The sequence below is a fragment of the Urocampus carinirostris genome, chromosome 14 (assembly GCF_059441175.1).
Source record: "Urocampus carinirostris isolate Australia breed hairy pipefish chromosome 14, RoL_Ucar_1.0, whole genome shotgun sequence".
In the NCBI taxonomy this organism is placed as follows: Eukaryota; Metazoa; Chordata; class Actinopteri; order Syngnathiformes; family Syngnathidae; genus Urocampus; species Urocampus carinirostris.
In genome coordinates, this window is record NC_142362.1 from 18,884,236 (window position 1) to 18,902,738 (window position 18,503).

The 18,503-nt window shown below is 48.2% G+C and overlaps 1 protein-coding gene across 1 annotated transcript in view; it reads left to right on the plus strand.

Moving 5' to 3' along the window:
• ttn.1 (titin, tandem duplicate 1) overlaps positions 1-18,503 on the plus strand; it is a 131,541-nt gene that overhangs the window by 80,425 nt on the left and 32,613 nt on the right. The window contains 3 exon segments of the mRNA XM_088353508.1: positions 76-17,391; positions 17,474-17,770; positions 17,915-18,502. Coding sequence (XP_088209634.1) covers positions 76-17,391; positions 17,474-17,770; positions 17,915-18,502 — 18,201 coding nt within the window.

Here is an 18,503-nt window from a genome sequence, read left to right on the forward strand (position 1 = left end):
AATACCAATTCCAGAAACAAAAACGTCTTATCAACAGAATGTCATGTAAGTGTCAAACTTTTGTACGTTTTGTAGATGTCCCAGGACCTCCGGTAAATCCAAGAGCTACAGACACTACCAAGACCACAGCCACTCTTAACTGGGGGAAACCACTAGATAACGGTGGGCTGGATGTCACCGGCTATGTGATCGAGCACAGAAAAGAAGGAACAGAGGAGTGGATTAAGGACAACCATTCTTTGCTGAGAATCACAGAGTTTGTTGTTTCTGAACTTGAAAATGCCAGCAAGTACCATTTCAGAATCAGTGCAGTCAATGCAAAGGGCACAGGTGAACCCGCTCAAACCGAGGAAGTGGTTGAAGTGGTGGAGCATGCAGTTGAACCTGATTTTGAACTGGATGTTGAGCTGAGGAGAACTCTTGTTGTCAGAGCCGGTTGTTCCGTTCGCCTCTTTGTGCCCATTAAGGGACGTCCTACACCCACAGTCACATGGACCAAGGAGGGTGGTCCAGTGCCTCGTGCTGTCATTGAAAGCACGGAGTCCTTTACAATGTTGATCATTCCCGAAAGTTCAAGGATCGATGGCGGTAAATATGAGCTTACCCTTGAAAACTCTGCTGGGAAAAAGACAGGAAATATTCATGTGAGAGTTCTTGACTCACCTGGCCCTCCTCTCAACCTAAAACCAGTCCAAATAGATAACGTATCCATTGTCCTTCAGTGGGAGATGCCTCTCATAGATGGTGGTGCTAAGATTACAAATTACATCATAGAGAAGAGAGAGTCAACTCGAAAGGCTTTTGCAACTGTCGTGACAAAGTGCCCGACAACTTCGGTTAAAATCAGCGACCTGGGCGAAGGCTGTGAGTACTACTTCAGAGTCTCTGCCGAGAATGAGTTTGGCGTCGGTGAAGCAGTTGAAACACCGGCTCCTATTCGTGCCTCCCAGGCACCAGGTCCCCCAGAAAGCATCATTCCCACCGATATCACTAAGAACAGTGTGAGCCTGGTTTGGACCAAACCCAAGCATGATGGCGGAAGCAGGCTAACGGGCTATGTCCTCGAAGCCCAGAAGAGAGGAACTGATCAGTGGGCCCATGTAACCACCGTTAAGAACATGGACTTCACTGTGAAGAATCTGAATGAGAACGAAGAATACACATTCCGAGTGATGGCGGTCAACTACTCGGGTAGAAGTGCTCCACGCGAGAGCAAGCCTGTTGTTGTCAAGGACTGCACCTCCCTGCCAGAGTTTGATCTGCGCGGTGTTTGTCAGTCAACTGTAATTGCTAGAGCTGGAGATGACATCAAAGTTGAAATCCCTGTAATGGGCCGTCCACGGCCAGTTGTCACCTGGCAGAAGGACGGATCTAGCTTGAAGCTCACCCAAAGGACTAACGTGGAGACAACTCCTGCGGCTGTTATCCTAACCATCAATGAATGCACCAGAGCAGACAGTGGACTGTACACCATGACCGGGAAGAACATTGTCGGTTCTGCAGTCGACACCATCTTTGTCAGAGTGCACGATGTGCCAGGGCCACCCAAAGGGCCGGTTACTATAACCGAGATCTCTCGAGACTACTGTATTTTTGCATGGGACGCTCCAGACAATGACGGCGGTGTTCCGATTACCAATTACGTGGTTGAGAAAAGGGACACCACCAGCCAGATATGGACAGAGCTGACTTCCACTGCCATTCGTACCATGTTTAAGTCCACACGTCTGACCCCTGGATCAGAGTACCAGTTCAGAGTAAAGGCCAAGAACCGATATGGTGTAGGACCTCCCATAACCTCTGAGTCAGTAGTCGCTGCCTATCCATTCAAAGTTCCTGGGCCACCTGGTACACCCTACGTTGTGGCGTTCACCAAAGACTCCATAACAGTTGGTTGGAATGAACCTGTGTCTGATGGTGGAAATCAAGTCATTGGCTACCACGTGGAGAGAAAAGAAAGAAGTAGCATCATGTGGCAAAGAATCAGCAAGGGTCTTGTGAAAGGAAATGTCCTCAAGTCTACTGGGCTAGAAGATGGAGCTGCCTATGAGTTCCGCGTTATGGCTGAAAACATGGCCGGAATGGGCAAGCCCAGCAAAGCTTGCGAAGCAATCATGGCATTAGACCCTGTGGATCCCCCAGGTCGGCCGGTGCCTGTTTCTGTTGCCAAAAATGTCATTACCATTAAGTGGGCAAAGCCCGAGTATGATGGCGGATTCAAAATTACTGGTTACACGGTGGAGAAGAGAGAACTACCTGCTGGTCGATGGATCAGAGCAAACTTCACCAACATCATCGAAACAACATTCACAGTCAGCGGTCTGACTCAAGACGCATCTTACGAGTTCCGTGTCATGGCGAGAAACTCGGCAGGAGCTGTGAGTGCACCGTCTGAGCCATCAGACCCCATTATTTGCAAGGATAGCATTATTGAGCCACGCATTATGGTGGACGCCATCTTCAAGGATGTGCTCCTGCTTAAGGCAGGAGAGTCCTTCAAGCTTGAAGCCGACGTTACTGGTCAACCAACACCATCCATGGTATGGACGAAGAATGACAAAGAGGTTGAGAACACTTTAAAACTAGACGTGAAGTTTAATGAATTGACAACTATACTGAGCAACAAAGACTCTAGCAGATCAGATGGAGGAGAATTTGTTTTGACGGCCACCAACGTAGGTGGTTTTTCAAAGCACGTCTTCAGAGTGAAGGTGCTGGATAGACCCGGCCCACCAGTCGGTCCTCTGGCGGTGTCAAACGTCACAGCTGAGAACTGTTTACTGACATGGGCTCCGCCTCTGGATGATGGTGGTGCCCAAATTGAAGGCTACATTGTTGAGAAGCGGGAATCCAGCAGGCTTGTTTGGACCAATGTTGCTTCCGGCCTGCAGGCTACTGAATATACAGTCACTAAGCTTCTGAAAGGAAATGAATACATTTTCAGAGTCATGGCGGTCAATAAATATGGAAATGGTGAACCTCTTGATTCGGTGCCTATTATTGCTGACAATCCATACACAGTTCCGGATGCACCCGAGAATCCTGAGGTCAGTTCTGTCACCAAAGATTCAATGGTTATCATGTGGCAGGTGCCAAAGAGTAATGGTGGAGCACCAATAACAAACTACAACATTGAAAGGAAAGACCGGGTCGGCCTCCGCTGGGTCAAGTGCAACAAGAGGAAGGTCAAGAATCTGCAATTCAAGGCAACAGGTCTTCTTGTTGGACATGAATACGAGTTCAGGATCATTGCAGAGAATGCTGCTGGCTTAAGTGCACCGAGCATCTCCAGTTCAATCCACAAAGCCACTGACGCGTTATACAAACCGGGCCCTCCGTGCAACCCGAGAATTCTAGACACAACCAAGTCATCTGTTACGCTGGCCTGGAACAAACCAGTTTACGATGGAGGGTCAGACATTACAGGATACATTGTGGAGCACTGCATCCTATCTGACAAGGAGGGCGAAGAGTGGACAATTGCCACCCCCAAAGAAGGACTTCTTGCCACCTCCTTCACCATTGCCAATCTGACTGAGGCTCAGGAGTATAAAATCAATATCTTTGCTGTTAACGGCGAAGGAATTGGCGAACCTGCATCCATACCTGGCAACGCAAAAGCAGAGGACAGACTTTTGCCTCCGGAGCTCGTTCTGGATGCAGAACTCTGCAAAGTGGTCACTCTCCGAGCTTGCTGCACACTCCGACTATTTGTTCCCATCAAAGGAAGACCTGCTCCCCTGGCTAAATGGACCAAAGAGGACGGCGAACCTGTCGAGAGAGCCACTATCGACACAACGACGTCGTACACTTCCCTCGTTATTGGAAATGTCAACAGATTTGACACCGGGAAGTATAACCTCACTGTTGAGAACAACTGCGGCACTAAGACTGCCACAGTCCAAGTCCGGGTACTCGACACACCAAGTGCTCCACAGAATTTGAAGGTTGCCGGTGTAACAAAACAGTCTGTCACTCTTACTTGGGATCCACCGGCAAATGACGGTGGAGTTAAGGTTAAGAACTACATTGTTGAAAAGCGTGAGTCCACAAGAAAGGCTTATGCCACTGTGAGCGCCATGTGCCACCACACCACTTTTACTGTTGAGCAGCTGCTCGAAGGATGCAACTATTACTTCAGAATTCTGGCAGAGAATGAATATGGAATTGGTCTTCCCATTGAGACGGGTGAATCCCTTAAAGTGTCAGAAAAACCGCAACCTCCTGGTAAAATCAGCCTGAAGGATGTTTCTAAAAATAGCGTCACGCTTGTCTGGGAGAAGCCAGAGCACGATGGTGGAAGCAGAGTCGGCTGTTACGTGGTAGAGGTCCAACCCAAGGGTGTCGATAAATGGACACAGGCTGTGATCGTCAAAGAAACTGAAGCTACTGTTGGTGGCCTGAACACAGGAGAAGAATACATGTTCCGTGTCGCAGCAAGAAATGAAAAGGGAACAAGTGACCCTCGTCAAATAGGCGTGCCGGTCATCGTCAAAGATCTGGTCATTTCACCTGCTATCAAAATGTTGTTCAACACATACAGTGTGTTGGCTGGTGAAGACCTTGCCGTCGAGATTCCCTTTGTGGCCCGTCCCCAAGCGACTGTCTCCTGGCTCAAAGATGGGCAGCCACTTAAGAGGACAACCAGAGTAAACTTTGGGGCAACCGAGGCAATGTTGAACGTCAGCATAAAAGAAGCATCCAAAGAGGATTTTGGACTATATCATGCTAAAGTTAGCAACATAGCTGGAGAGGCGACGGCGGACATCCGTATTGTTGTACTGGACCAACCTGGTCAGCCAAGTGGTCCAGTTAAGGTTGAAGAAGTCACTTGTGACAGTGTGACCATTTCCTGGAACCCACCAGAGTATGATGGTGGATGCACAATCAAAAACTACATTGTAGAAAAGAGGGACACATCCACGACAACCTGGACGATGGTGTCGCCGAAACTTGCTAGGACCAAAGTTAAAGCTGGCCGGTTAAAAACTGGCTCGGAATATCAATTTAGAATCATTGCGGAAAACAGATATGGGAAAGGTCCGGCTCTTCAATCAGAGTCCATTGTTGCTCAATATCCATACAGGCTTCCGGGGCCGCCAGGAACTCCCTCCATTGCAGCGTGCACTAAGGACAGCATGGTGGTGGCATGGAATGAACCTGTAAACGATGGAGGCACTACTATCTTGGGCTACCATCTGGAGCGCAAGGAAAGGACCAGCATCCTCTGGGTCAAACTCAACAAATCAATTATTACTGACCAAACTTTCAAGACCACAGGCCTGGAACCTGGCATGGAATATGAGTACCGAGTTTATGCCGAAAACCTTGTGGGTGTCGGGAAAGTTAGCAAAGTGTCGGAAGGTCACATCGCCAGAGATCCTTGTGACCCACCAGGTACTCCTGAGGCAACCAGGATTACTAGGGATTCAATTCACCTTACTTGGACAAAACCGGACTATGATGGCGGTGCCAAGATTACCGGGTACACGGTGGAAAAGAAAGAACTTCCCGAAGGCCGATGGGTAAAGGCTAACTTTACTAACGTCATTGAGACAGAATATGCTGCAACCGGACTCGTGCAAGACAAACAGTACGAGTTTCGTGTTATTGCGAGAAACGCTGCCGGAGTTTTCAGCCTTCACTCTTACAGCAGTGGCCCCATCACCGCCAGGGATGAAATCGAGGCCCCTCGGGTCAGCATCGACCCAGAGTACATGCAGGCCATTGTGGTCAAAGCAGGGGACAGTTTCAAGATGGATGCCGACGTCCACGGCAAACCATTGCCCTCTATTACTTGGCTGAAAGGAGATCAACAACTGGCAAACACAATCCACCGAGAGATCAAGAACACAGAAGCTCACGCCTGCATCGCCATCAAGGAAGCCAAACTTTCTGACGGAGGTGCCTATACGTTGCTGCTGAGAAATCCAGGAGGAGAAAAGGCTTTACAGCTGAATGTGATGATCTTAGATAAACCCGGCTTACCACAAGGACCGCTTACCGTAACAGATATAACAAAGGACCAATGTTGTCTTTCGTGGAGGGCACCAATAGAAGATGGTGGCAGCAAAATATCTCATTACGTCGTAGAGAAGAGGGAAACCAGTAGACTTGTTTGGACTGTTGTGGATTCAAAGGTGCCAGCCACCTGCCACAAGGTGACAAAACTCCTGGAAGGTAACGAGTATATCTTCAGAGTCCAGGCTGTCAATGAGTTTGGTAGTAGTGCACCACTTGTATCTGAGCCGGTGATAGTTCGAGATCCTTACACAACCCCAGGATCACCCAAAAGCTTGGAGGTCACGGAAGTGAAAAAAGACTCAATGGTGCTCAGTTGGGAGGCTCCCAGTGAGAATGGAGGCAGTCCAATTACCACGTATATCATCGAAAAGCATGACAAGGAAGGTGCACGGTGGACTAGGTGCAACAGACAAGCCCTGCTAGACCTGACCTTTAAGGTCACTGGTCTCCTGGAAAGCCACAGTTATGAATTCAGGGTTGCAGCGGAAAATTCTGTGGGTGTTAGTGAGCCTACTTCTCCGACAGTATACTACAAAGCCCTGGACCCCATCTTTAAGCCTGGTCCACCACAAAACCCGAAAGTTACAGACACAACCAAATCTTCAGTATTTCTGTCATGGAGCAAGCCCATCTGTGACGGTGGTTCAGAGATCCAGGGATACATTGTTGAGTGCAGTGCTTCCACAGAGCCTGTCGCAACTGGTGAGACACAGTTAGAAGCTCTGCCTACAGAAGTGCCTGCCGCACATGCGCCAGCAGAGGATTGGATGATGTGCACACCACCCACAGGTGTCAAAAAGACAAAATTTGAGGTTGTGAACCTCAAGGAAAATCAAGCCTATAAATTCAGAGTCTATGCTAGCAACAAGGTCGGGGTCGGCGAGCATGCCGACGTTGCCGGAGCCGTTGTCACCCAGGACAGAGCAGACGAACCAGACCTGGACATTGACCCAGAGCTGAGAAAGATTGTGACAATCAAAGCCGGACTCTCACTTCGACTCTTTGTTCCTATCAAGGGTAGACCCACTCCAAGCATCAAGTGGAATAAAGATGATAATCCGCTCAAGGACAAAGCTCAAGTTGAAGTGACTAGCAGTTACACCTCCCTGGTGATTGACCAGATTAGCAGAGCCGATAGTGGAAAATACAACATCACTGCAGAGAATTCCAGCGGAATCAAGTCAGCTTTTGTTGTTGTTCGTGTTCTCGATACGCCGAGTGCTCCCGTCAATCTCACAGTGACAGAAATTACAAATCAGTCTGTGACATTGGCTTGGGAAGCACCTCTATTGGATGGCGGTTCCAAAATAAAAAACTACATTGTAGAAAAGAGAGAGAGTACCCGCAAGACGTACGCTGCCCTAGTTACAAATTGCCATGCTCTTTCGTGGAAGATCGAGCCACTCCAGGAGGGTTGTAGTTATTACTTCCGGGTTCTGGCTGAGAATGTGCACGGTATTGGTCTGCCTGCAGTCACCGTCGACCCAATCAAAGTCTCAGAGGTTCCGCAGGCTCCCAAAAGCTTAACAGTTACAGATCAAACAAATACCAGCATCTCTCTGGCTTGGGAACATCCGGAATATGACGGCGGCAGCAGAGTAATCCAGTACTTGCTTGAGGTGCAGCTCAGGGGTCAAGAAAAATGGTCTGGTGTCAACACATACAAAACAATGGAGACTAAAGTTTCTAATCTCAATCCAGGCGAGGAATACCTTTTCCGAGTAACTGCCATAAATGACAAGGGCAAAAGTGAGCCCAGAGTGCTTTCTGGCCATGTCGTGACAAAGAATTTGACATTTGAGCCTGACGCTCGACCTATTTTTAGCAGTTACAGTGTCCATGTCGGCAAAGACCTAGCAATTGAAGTGCCAATCTTTGGACGCCCCAAACCAACAATATCTTGGACAAAAGACGGCACACCTCTCAAGATCACTACCAGACTTAACATTCACAATAGCCCGACTCATTCAAGTCTTAGCATCAAGGAGGCAGCGAGTGAAGACGGAGGCATGTACAGTATCAATGCTGTTAACTCTGCCGGTAAAAAAGACGCCAGCATTGAAGTGGTGGTACTCAACAAGCCTGGACCCCCATCTGGTCCAGTGAGGTTTGACGAGATCACAACGCAGAGTGTGACTATTTCATGGGATCCGCCAAAAAACAATGGCGGTTGTCAGGTTTCTAATTACATTGTGCAGAAAAGGGAAACAGTGACAACAACTTGGGAAAACGTCAACAATAACTGCGCCAGAACCACAATCAAAGTGCCCAGACTGAAGACTGGAGCTGAGTACCAGTTCAGGATCATTGCTCAGAACCGATATGGGAAGAGCCACGGCCTGGATTCGTCTGCCATTGTTGCTCAGTATCCATACAGAGAACCTGGCCCACCGGGAACACCATTCATCTCCTCGCTCTCAAGGGATCACCAGATTGTTGAATGGCATGAACCTATCTCGGACGGAGGAAGTCTGGTACTTGGCTACCATCTGGAAAGAAAGGAGAGGAATAGTATCCTGTGGGTAAAAATCAACAAGACACTTATTCATGAAACCAATTACAAGAGCCACCCCTTGGAGGAAGGTATTGAATACGAATATCGAGTGTACGCTGAAAATATTGTTGGCATTGGGCGATGCAGTAAGGTTTCAGAGGGTTGCGTGGCTCGAGACCCATGCGATCCTCCCGGTACACCAGAAGCTGTCCATGTGACCAAAGATACTATTGTTATCCAGTGGACCAAACCGGAGTATGATGGTGGCAGTAAAATTACCGGCTACCTTGTGGAGAGGCGTGACTTACCAGAAGGCCGTTGGGTCAGGGCAAACTTCACCAATGTGATTGAGAACCAGTTCACTGCCACCGGCCTCACAGAAAATTCCCTATACGACTTTAGAGTCATAGCCAAAAACGCTGTCGGAACCATCAGCAAGCCGTCGTTTAACAGTGGACCGGTCATTGCCAGTGACAGCATGGAGGTGCCCAAATTCTCCATTGACCCCGCCTTCACCAAGACTATCGTGGTCAATGCCGGAGAGACCTTCAAACTGGATGCAGATGTTCGCGGCAAACCGCTGCCGGCAATGCAGTGGTTCAAAGATGGTGTGCCGATTGAAAATACACTCAGGCTTCAGTTGAAAAATACGGAAACCTTGGCACTGATTCTTATTAAAGATGCTGTGAGAATTGACAGTGGAACATACACACTCCAGCTTACCAACAAGGCAGGCACTGAAACCGTCCCGTTCAAAGTGGTCGTCTTGGACAGACCGAGCCCATGCGAGGGACCCCTTCACGTTGCTGGGGTAGCTGAGAACAGATGCTCATTAGTGTGGGGTGCTCCCTTACACGACGGCGGCCGTCCCATCACTCATTACATCATTGAGAGAAGAGAGACCAGTCGTCTAGCTTGGACTGTTGTGTCTTCCAGTTGTACCAGCACATGTTACAAAGTCACAAACCTGTTGGAAGGCAATGAGTACATGTTCCGTGTTATGGCAGTCAACAGTTATGGCACCAGCAGCCCCCTGGAGTCCTGTGGCGTGATAATGAAGACCCCTTTTGTTCTTCCAAGTCCGCCTCACATTGAGGACGTAACCAAGATCACTCAAGATAGCATGACTGTCGTTTGGACCGCTCCAGAGTCTGATGGTGGCAGTGAAATTTCAAATTATGTTGTTGAAAAGAAAGATCGAGCGGGTATCAAATGGACGAGATGCAACAGACAGAAAGTGACTGACCTTTCCTTCAGGGTAACCGGCCTAATCACTGACCATGAGTACGAGTTTAGAGTGGCTGCAGAAAACGCTGTCGGCTTGGGAGAACCCAGTGTGCCAAGCTCCTACAACAAGGCCTGCAATCCCAAGTACAAACCTGGGTCCCCTGCATATGTCAGCGTCATTGACTCCACACCCACTTCCATCACGGTGTCATGGGGAAAGCCATTGTCTGATGGTGGTAGTGCCGTTCAAGGGTATATTGTTGAAGTCTGCAAGGCTGAGGAAGAAGAATGGACCATGGTTACTCCCCCCACGGGCTTACGACTTAACAAATATGAGATCCCAAAACTGACCGAGGGTCAGGAATATAAGATCCAGGTGTGTGCGCTGAACAAACTTGGAGTAGGTGAGGCTGCTGTTTTATCAGGAACTGCCAAACCAGAAGAGAGGCAAGAGGTACCACTGATCCAAATGGATTCTGAGCTGAGGAAGGGAATCATAGTGAAAGCCAGTGGATCGATTAGGATCCCTGTGCCATTCAAAGGCAGACCAACACCTGAGATTAGGTGGCTTAAGAATGAAACCAATCTACCTGAAAATGCACTGGTAGAAACAAGTGCCCTCTTCACACAGCTGTCCATTGATTCTTGTGACAGATGTGATTCAGGAAAATACACTTTGAGCCTGACCAACAGTGCTGGGTCAGTGTCTGAGTCCGTTACTGTTAAAGTCCTCGATACACCAGGAACCCCAGGAAATCTCGTGGTGACAGATGTTCGAAAGGACTCGGTCACTCTTGTCTGGGATGCACCACTCATTGACGGTGGATCTAAAGTCAAGAATTATGTCATTGACAAGCGTGAATCCACAAGGAAGGCGTATGCGAATGTATCAACCAAATGCACCAAGACAACATTTAAGGTTGAGAACCTGATTGAGGGTGCCTTGTATTATTTTAAAGTCATGGCTGAGAATGAATATGGCGTTGGCCAGGCAATTGAAACCAAGACCGCTACAAAAGCGTCTGAGGTACCGCTTCCAGTTGGAAACATCTCTATTGTTGACGTCACCAAATCCAGCGTGTCACTGGCCTGGGAAAGACCGGAGCAAGACGGCGGGAGCAGGATTTCTGGCTACCTGATCGAGATGCAGCTCAAGGGGACGGATAAGTGGGGTGTTGCCACAAATACAAAGACATGCGAGGGCATCGTCACTGGCCTCACCAGCGGTACGGAATACCTGTTCCGGATTATCGCTTACAACGAAAAGGGAAAGAGTGAGCCGAAGGGACTTGCGGCACCGGTTGTTGCCAGTGACATGACTTTGGAGCCTGACATTAAGATCCAGTTCAACACGTACAGTGTGTTGGCTGGAAAGGATCTAACCTTGACTTTCCCGGTAATTGGACGACCCAAACCTAAAGTCACCTGGACAAAGGATGGTCAGGTCCTCAAGGTCACCTCCAGAGTCAATGTAGTTAACACTCTTACAACCACAGCCATTCAGATAACTGAAGCGTGCAAGGAGGACTTTGGGAGGTACATGATTACAGCCAGCAATACTGTGGGCACATTTACAGAGAATGTGGATATCATTATTCTTGACAAGCCAGGTCCACCAAGTGGTCCACTTAAAGTTATTGAGGTGAGCAACACCTTTGTCCATCTCTCATGGGAACCCCCAGAGTACACGGGCGGCTGCCAGGTGAAGCACTATATCGTAGAAAAACGAGAGACCACAGGGAATACGTGGCAATCCATAACCACGCAGCTGGCTCGGACTGCTTTTAAAGTTACCAAGCTGACCACGGGTGTAGAATACCAGTTCAGGGTCATAGCAGAAAACCGATATGGAAAAGGCCCTTCTCTAGACTCCAAGGCTATCGTTGTACAGTACCCATACAAGCCACCAGGCCCCCCTGGAACCCCTTATATCAAATCTGCAACCAAGGAGATGATGATCATTGAATGGAACGAGCCAGTCAATGACGGCGGAAGTGCAGTTCTCGGATACCATCTCGAAAGCAAAGAGAGGAGCAGTATCCTCTGGAACAGACTGAACAAGACAATCATCACTGACACTCAGTTCAAAATCAGTAATCTGGAGGAAGGAATTGGCTATGAATTTAGAGTTTACGCAGAAAATATTGTTGGCGTCGGCAGATGTAGTAAAGTCTCTGAGTCCTTTGTTGCTCGTGATCCATGTGACCCACCTGGTGCTCCAGAAGCTGTCACCATTTCGAAAAACTTTGTCACCATCAGTTGGACAAAGCCTCAGTACGATGGCGGCAGCAAAGTCAACGGCTATATCGTTGAAAAGAAAGATCTCTCCTCGCCCGATTCGCGTTGGGTCCGAGAAAACTTTACAAATATCATGGAGACTGAGTACACAATCACTGGTCTGACAGAAAACGATAAATATGAGTTCAGGGTTATCGCTAGGAATGCAGCTGGCATTTTCAGTGAGCCGTCCGACAGCTCTGGAATGATAACTGCCACTGATGAGATTGAGCCGCCGAGGGCCTCGATGGATCCCAAGTACAAGGACGTTATTGTCATCAATGCTGGAGAAAATTTGACTCTTGATGCTGATATCCACGGGAAACCCCTTCCAGACGTTGTCTGGCTCAAGGAAGGCAAGGAACTGGGCAAAAGTTTGCGGATTGAAGTAAAAAACACTCAAAAATGTGCTTCCGTGACATTTAAAGATGTGGCCAAATTAGACAGCGGTCACTATGAACTGGTACTCAAAAATTTGGGTGGTACCAAGGCCTTTCCTATCACAGTCAAAGTCCTTGACAAGCCAGGAAAACCAACAGGACCTTTGAAGGTAACAGAAATCATGGCTGACAGATGTAAGCTTGCTTGGTCAGAGCCAACCCTGGATGGAGGCGCTAACATCATACACTATATCCTTGAGAAGCGAGAGACAAGCAGCCTATCCTGGACCATAGCAGCTGCCAACGTCCAGAGCCTAAATTACCATCTAACAAACTTGTTGGCAGGAAATGAATACATTTTCCGAGTGAGGGCGGTAAATAAATATGGTACCGGTGATTATCTTGAGAGTGACCCGATCACTGCATGCAATCCATACAAACCCCCTAGCGCTCCGGGAACACCAGAAGCCAGTGAGATTACCAAAGATTCCATGGTCCTGTCATGGTCGACTCCAGAAGAGACTGGCGGAGCAGATATTCAAGGTTACCATCTAGAAAAACGCGACAAGGACAGCGTCCGATGGACAAAGTGCAACAGACAAAAACTTTCGCACACACACTTTAAAGTGACAGGACTGATGACTAACCACTTTTACGAATTCCGTGTCGCAGCTGAGAATGAGGCTGGGATTGGAGATGGTAGTGAATTTTCCCTACTTTACAGGGCCTGTGATGCCATCAAACCCCCAGAACCCCCCCGCCATCCCAAGGTAGTAGACTACACAAAGTCCTATGTCTCTCTTTCATGGAGTAAACCCGAGTCGGACGGCGGCGCCTATATCAAAGGCTATATTGTTGAAATGCGAGAATACACACCAGTACCAGAATCGACAGAAGAGGTAGAAGTCGCCCCAGCGGTGGACAGACCAAGGGAGAAAGAGTGGGCCATGTATACACCACCTTCTGGCATTCAGACTACTAAACTTATCGTTGAGGGTTTGCAAGAATCTAAGGAATATCAGTTCCGTGTCTGCGCCATCAACTCTGAGGGAGTGAGTGAGGCTGCTTATTTCCACGGCACAGTAGTTGCTTTGGACAGGGTGGAAGCACCGGAGATTGAGCTTGATGCAGATCTCAGGAAGGTGGTGTCTGTACGTGCCGGTGGTACATTGCGTCTTTTTGTTACCATCAGAGGAAGGCCAGAACCTGCTGTCAAATGGGAAAAGATTGACGGCGATCTCACCGATCGGGCCACAGTCGACACCACTAGCTCGTACACCATGATCGTAATCGACAATGTTAACCGCTGGGACAGCGGCAAATACTCCCTTACCTTAGAGAACAGCAGCGGTTCAAAGTCTGCCATCATCTCCGTAAGAATTTTAGATACGCCGAGTGCGCCGGAAAACTTCACCGTGAAGGATGTGAAAAAGGATTCAGTAACGCTTGTCTGGGATACACCACTCACTGACGGTGGTTCCAAAATCACCAACTACATCGTTGAGAAGAGAGAATCTGTTCGAAAAGCCTATACAACCGTGACAAGCAACTGCACAGCCAATTTGTTCAAGATCGACGAGTTGCCGGTAGGTGGCATTTTCTACTTCAGGGTTTGTGCCGTCAACATGTACGGCCAAGGGCTGACAGCTGAAACCAAAGAAATTAAAGTGTCTGAGGTTCCCCTCCCACCAAGCAACGTGACCATCACAGACGTTACCAAAGCTGGTGTATCACTCTCATGGGACAAACCTGCGCATGATGGCGGTAGCAAAGTCATCTGCTACAATGTGGAATTTAAGCCCAAGAGTGGTGAGAAATGGGGGACCGCTTGCACAGTCAAGGTGCTTGAGGCAATGGTTACTAACTTGAGCCTCAACGAAACGTATCTATTCAGAGTGGTTGCGATCAATGAGAAGGGCAAGAGTGAGCCCAAAGAGCTTAGTGTGCCTGTCGTTGTGAAGGATGTGGCTATTGAGCCATCAGTCCACCCACTATTCACCACATACAGTGTGAAGGCTGGTGATGACCTCACTGTCGAGGTGCCAATCAGAGGCAGACCGAAACCTGTGGTTTCATGGAAGAGGGATGGTCTTCCAGTCAAGCAAACATCTTCAGTAACATTTTTGAATACCGCAAACTCATCCAAGATTCTCATAAAACAGGCTGCAAGGGAGCATGTCGGAAAGTACGAGATCACTTTGGCCAATACAGGGGGAACGGTAACGTCACATCTAAGTATTGTCGTTCTGGATAAACCCAGCCCACCTACAAGCATTAAGGTGTGCGCTGTTACCACTGAGAGCATCGCACTTTCCTGGTCCCCGCCAGAGTATGATGGCGGCTGCTCTATCAGTAGCTACATTGTCGAGAAGAGAGATACCAACACGCAAGAGTGGCAAATGGCGGCCAGCAACGTGGCCACAACCGCTTTCACAGCCAGGCGTCTGACACACGGGGCAGAATACCAGTTCAGAATCTACGCAGTCAACCGTTACGGAAAGAGTGCACATTTGGATTCAAGTTCAATTACAGCTCAATACAACTTCAGGCAACCTGGACCTCCTTCTACACCTGCGGTGAAGCTCGCTACTAAGTCTTACATGTTAGTGACCTGGAACGAGCCTGTCAATGACGGGGGAAGTCCTGTTGTCGGATACCACCTAGAGCGGAAAGAGCGCGATAGCATTCTCTGGACCAAGATGAACAGAGGAATGATCAAGGATTCTGAATACAAGGTCAGCGGAATAGAAGAAGGGATGATGTATGAATACCGCGTCTATGCTGAAAATATCGCCGGCATCGGTAAATGCAGCAAGGCTTCGGAAGCTGTAGCAGCAAGAGATCCTTGTGATCCTCCAGGAACCCCTGTCGTCACTGCTATTAGCAAAACATCTGTGGTTTTGTCCTGGGACAAACCAGAGTATGACGGAGGTGCCAGGGTGTCCGGGTACATCATCGAAAGGCGTGATCTTCCAGAGGGTCGCTGGACAAAGTGCAATTTCACCAATGTGCCTGAGACTTACTACCAAGTGACAGGCCTTACAGAGGACAGCCAGTATGACTTCCGTGTCATTGCCAAGAACGCAGCGGGATTGTTCAGTCAACCGTCAGAGAACACTGGAACCATCACTGTAAAGGATGACATGGAACTGCCACGCATCATGGTAGATGTCAAATACAAAGAGACTATCTTGGTGAAAGCAGGAGAAACCTTGAAAATTCAAGCTGACATAGCAGGCCGTCCTGCACCCATCATTCTTTGGTGCAAAGATGGCAGTGAGATTGTGCCAAGAGCCAGGATCCAGGTGGTTTCAACAGATACTGGTACGGCAGTCATTGTGAAAGATAGCATCCGAAGAGATTCCGGGCAATATGTTCTCACTCTCCAGAACATTGCTGGTACTGTTAGCATGCCAATCAATTGTGTTATTCTGGATAAATCGGGCCCTCCAGCTGGACCTCTGCAGCTTACGGATCTCACTGGTGAGGAATGCACTCTGTCGTGGGGTCCGCCCCAAGAGCCTGGCGGTGCCGAGATCACTCATTACGTAGTTGAGAAACGTGAGAGCAGCCGTTTGGCCTGGACACTCGTAAAGGGAGATGTCACCAAAACTTATTTTACGGTCAGAGGACTGTTGAAGGGCAATGAATATATCTTCAGAGTTTTGGCCATCAACAAGCATGGAAGTGGGGAGGCTTTGGAGAGCGAGCCTGTCAGGATCACAGATCCTTACACTTTTCCCACAGCTCCTCTTAATGTAGATGTCACCAATATTACTGGAGACTCAATGACCCTCACCTGGTGCAAACCAGTAAGTGACGGAGGCAGTACCATAACCGGTTATGTGATTGAGCGCAGGGAGAAGACAGGCACTCGCTGGATCCGTGTCAATAAGGATTTAGCCACTGAATGTACCAGTATCGTGACCAAACTGCGTAAGGGTTGTGAGTATGACTTTAGAGTTTATGCCGAAAACGCTGCTGGTTTAAGCCCTCCGAGCGAAAACTCTGCTGTATTTAGAGCAGTCGATCCCCTGGCTGTTCCTGGTCCTCCGTCCAAGCCGAAGATTGTAAATTTGACTAATGACAGTATATCCATCGTGTGGAAAGCACCTACCGACAACGGAGGTGCTCCTGTTCTTGGATATAGTGTGGAATACAGGGAATACATTTCCAAACCTGTACCATCTTTGAAAGAAGATGAGGATGAATATGAAGAAGAAGAAGAGGCAGCAGAGTCACCTGAAGAACTGCAAAGATGGGTTGAGGTTATTGCACTTACGAAAAGCTTGGAGTTCACAATCACCGGACTAAAGTCTGGCAAGGAGTTTGAATTCTGTGTTAAAGCAGTTAACAAAGTTGGAAGCAGCGTTCGCAGTCGCTATTCTGATGCCACCAAAGCAGAAGAAAGAACTGCAGAGCCTGGATTTGATGTGGATGCTGAGATGCGTAGAGTCATGGTGGTTCAGCATGGCACAGCATTTACTATCAATGTTCCGTTCCACGGTAAACCAGTTCCCTTGGTGGAATGGTCCAAGGAGGGAACCGATCTGAAGGTGAGAGGAACAATCGAGTCAACAAAGTTCAGCACTTCGCTGACCATCGAAAAGTCAACTAGAAACGATTCTGGGGAATACTGTGTCAGTCTTGAATCAGCTTTAGGAAAAGCAATATTGCCCTTAACAGTGAAGGTTCATGATTCTCCTGGACCCCCGGTCAATGTCAAAGTTTCTGCAGTTACCAGGGACTCCGCCACCCTCACCTGGGAAGCCCCCGAGAATGATGGTGGAAATGCGGTGAAGGCCTACCATATTGAAAAGCGCGAAGCCAGCAAAAAGGCCTGGGTTTCCGTCACCACTACCTGCCAAGCACTGACGTACAAAGTGGAGGACCTGCTGGAGGGAGCTATTTATTACTTCAGAGTTATTGGAGATAATGAGTATGGACTGGGTGTACCACAGGAGGCAAAGGCAGGAGTAAAGATCGCAGGTAAGCTTGAGACGCATGTCTTGGTTTCATGATCTTTGCAGAATTGACTTCAACTCATCCAATGTTCCTATGTGTCTCACAGAGGTGCCAAGCATTCCGATGAAGCTTGGAGTTGTAAATGTCACCAAAGACAGTGTGACAATTGCCTGGACACGTCCAGAGTATGACGGCGGAAGTAGGGTGAGAGGTTACCTTATTGATGCTCTGGAGAAGGGACAGACCAGATGGATCAAGTGTGCCACAGTGAAGACCATGAGTCACACTATCAAAAGCCTTAGAGAAGGTGCAGAATACTTCTTCAGAGTGCGAGCTGAGAACCATGCCGGACTAAGTGAACCAAAAGAGATGATTGTACCAGTTATCGTTAAGGAACAAATTGGTATGTGATCTTACCTCTGTTTGGATACATGCACGTTTCTAAAACAACAAAATATTGAAAAGGAAAATATGTTTGATTTTACTGTAAAGTCTTTCTTCAATTAGTTTTTCATTGCTAATAACTGTTTTTCTTGAATTTGAACAGAGGCTCCAGAGTTTGATCTGAAGAACTATCCCAAGAATAGAGTTTATGTACGTGCTGGACGGGACCTTACCTTTGATATTCCCCTTACTGGAAAGCCAATGCCAAAAGTTACTCTGTCCAAGAACAATATTGTCATAAAGGGATCCAAAAGACTATTGACAGAAGTCTCTCCTGACAGCTTAGCAATCACTTTAAGTGAAAGCACTGCAAGTGATGCCGGAAGATACGAAATTATTGCCTCCAACACCGGTGGCACTACTAAGATATTTATGCACTTTATTGTACTGGATAGGCCCGGTCCCCCTGTAGGACCAGTATCTGTCGGTGAGGTTGGAGAGACGACAGTATACTTGAAATGGGCTCCTCCAGAATATGATGGAGGCAGTCCTGTCACCAATTTTGTGGTCCTCAAACGAGAAACCAGCACTCCTAGCTGGGCGGAGGTGTCCACTAACATTGCAAGAAGCGAAATAAAGGTGATGAAGCTGACTAAGGGGGAAGAGTATCAGTTCAGAATTAAGGCTCAGAACCGCTACGGTGTCAGCGACCACATTGACAGCAAGCCAGTTATGATAAAGCTTCCATTCAG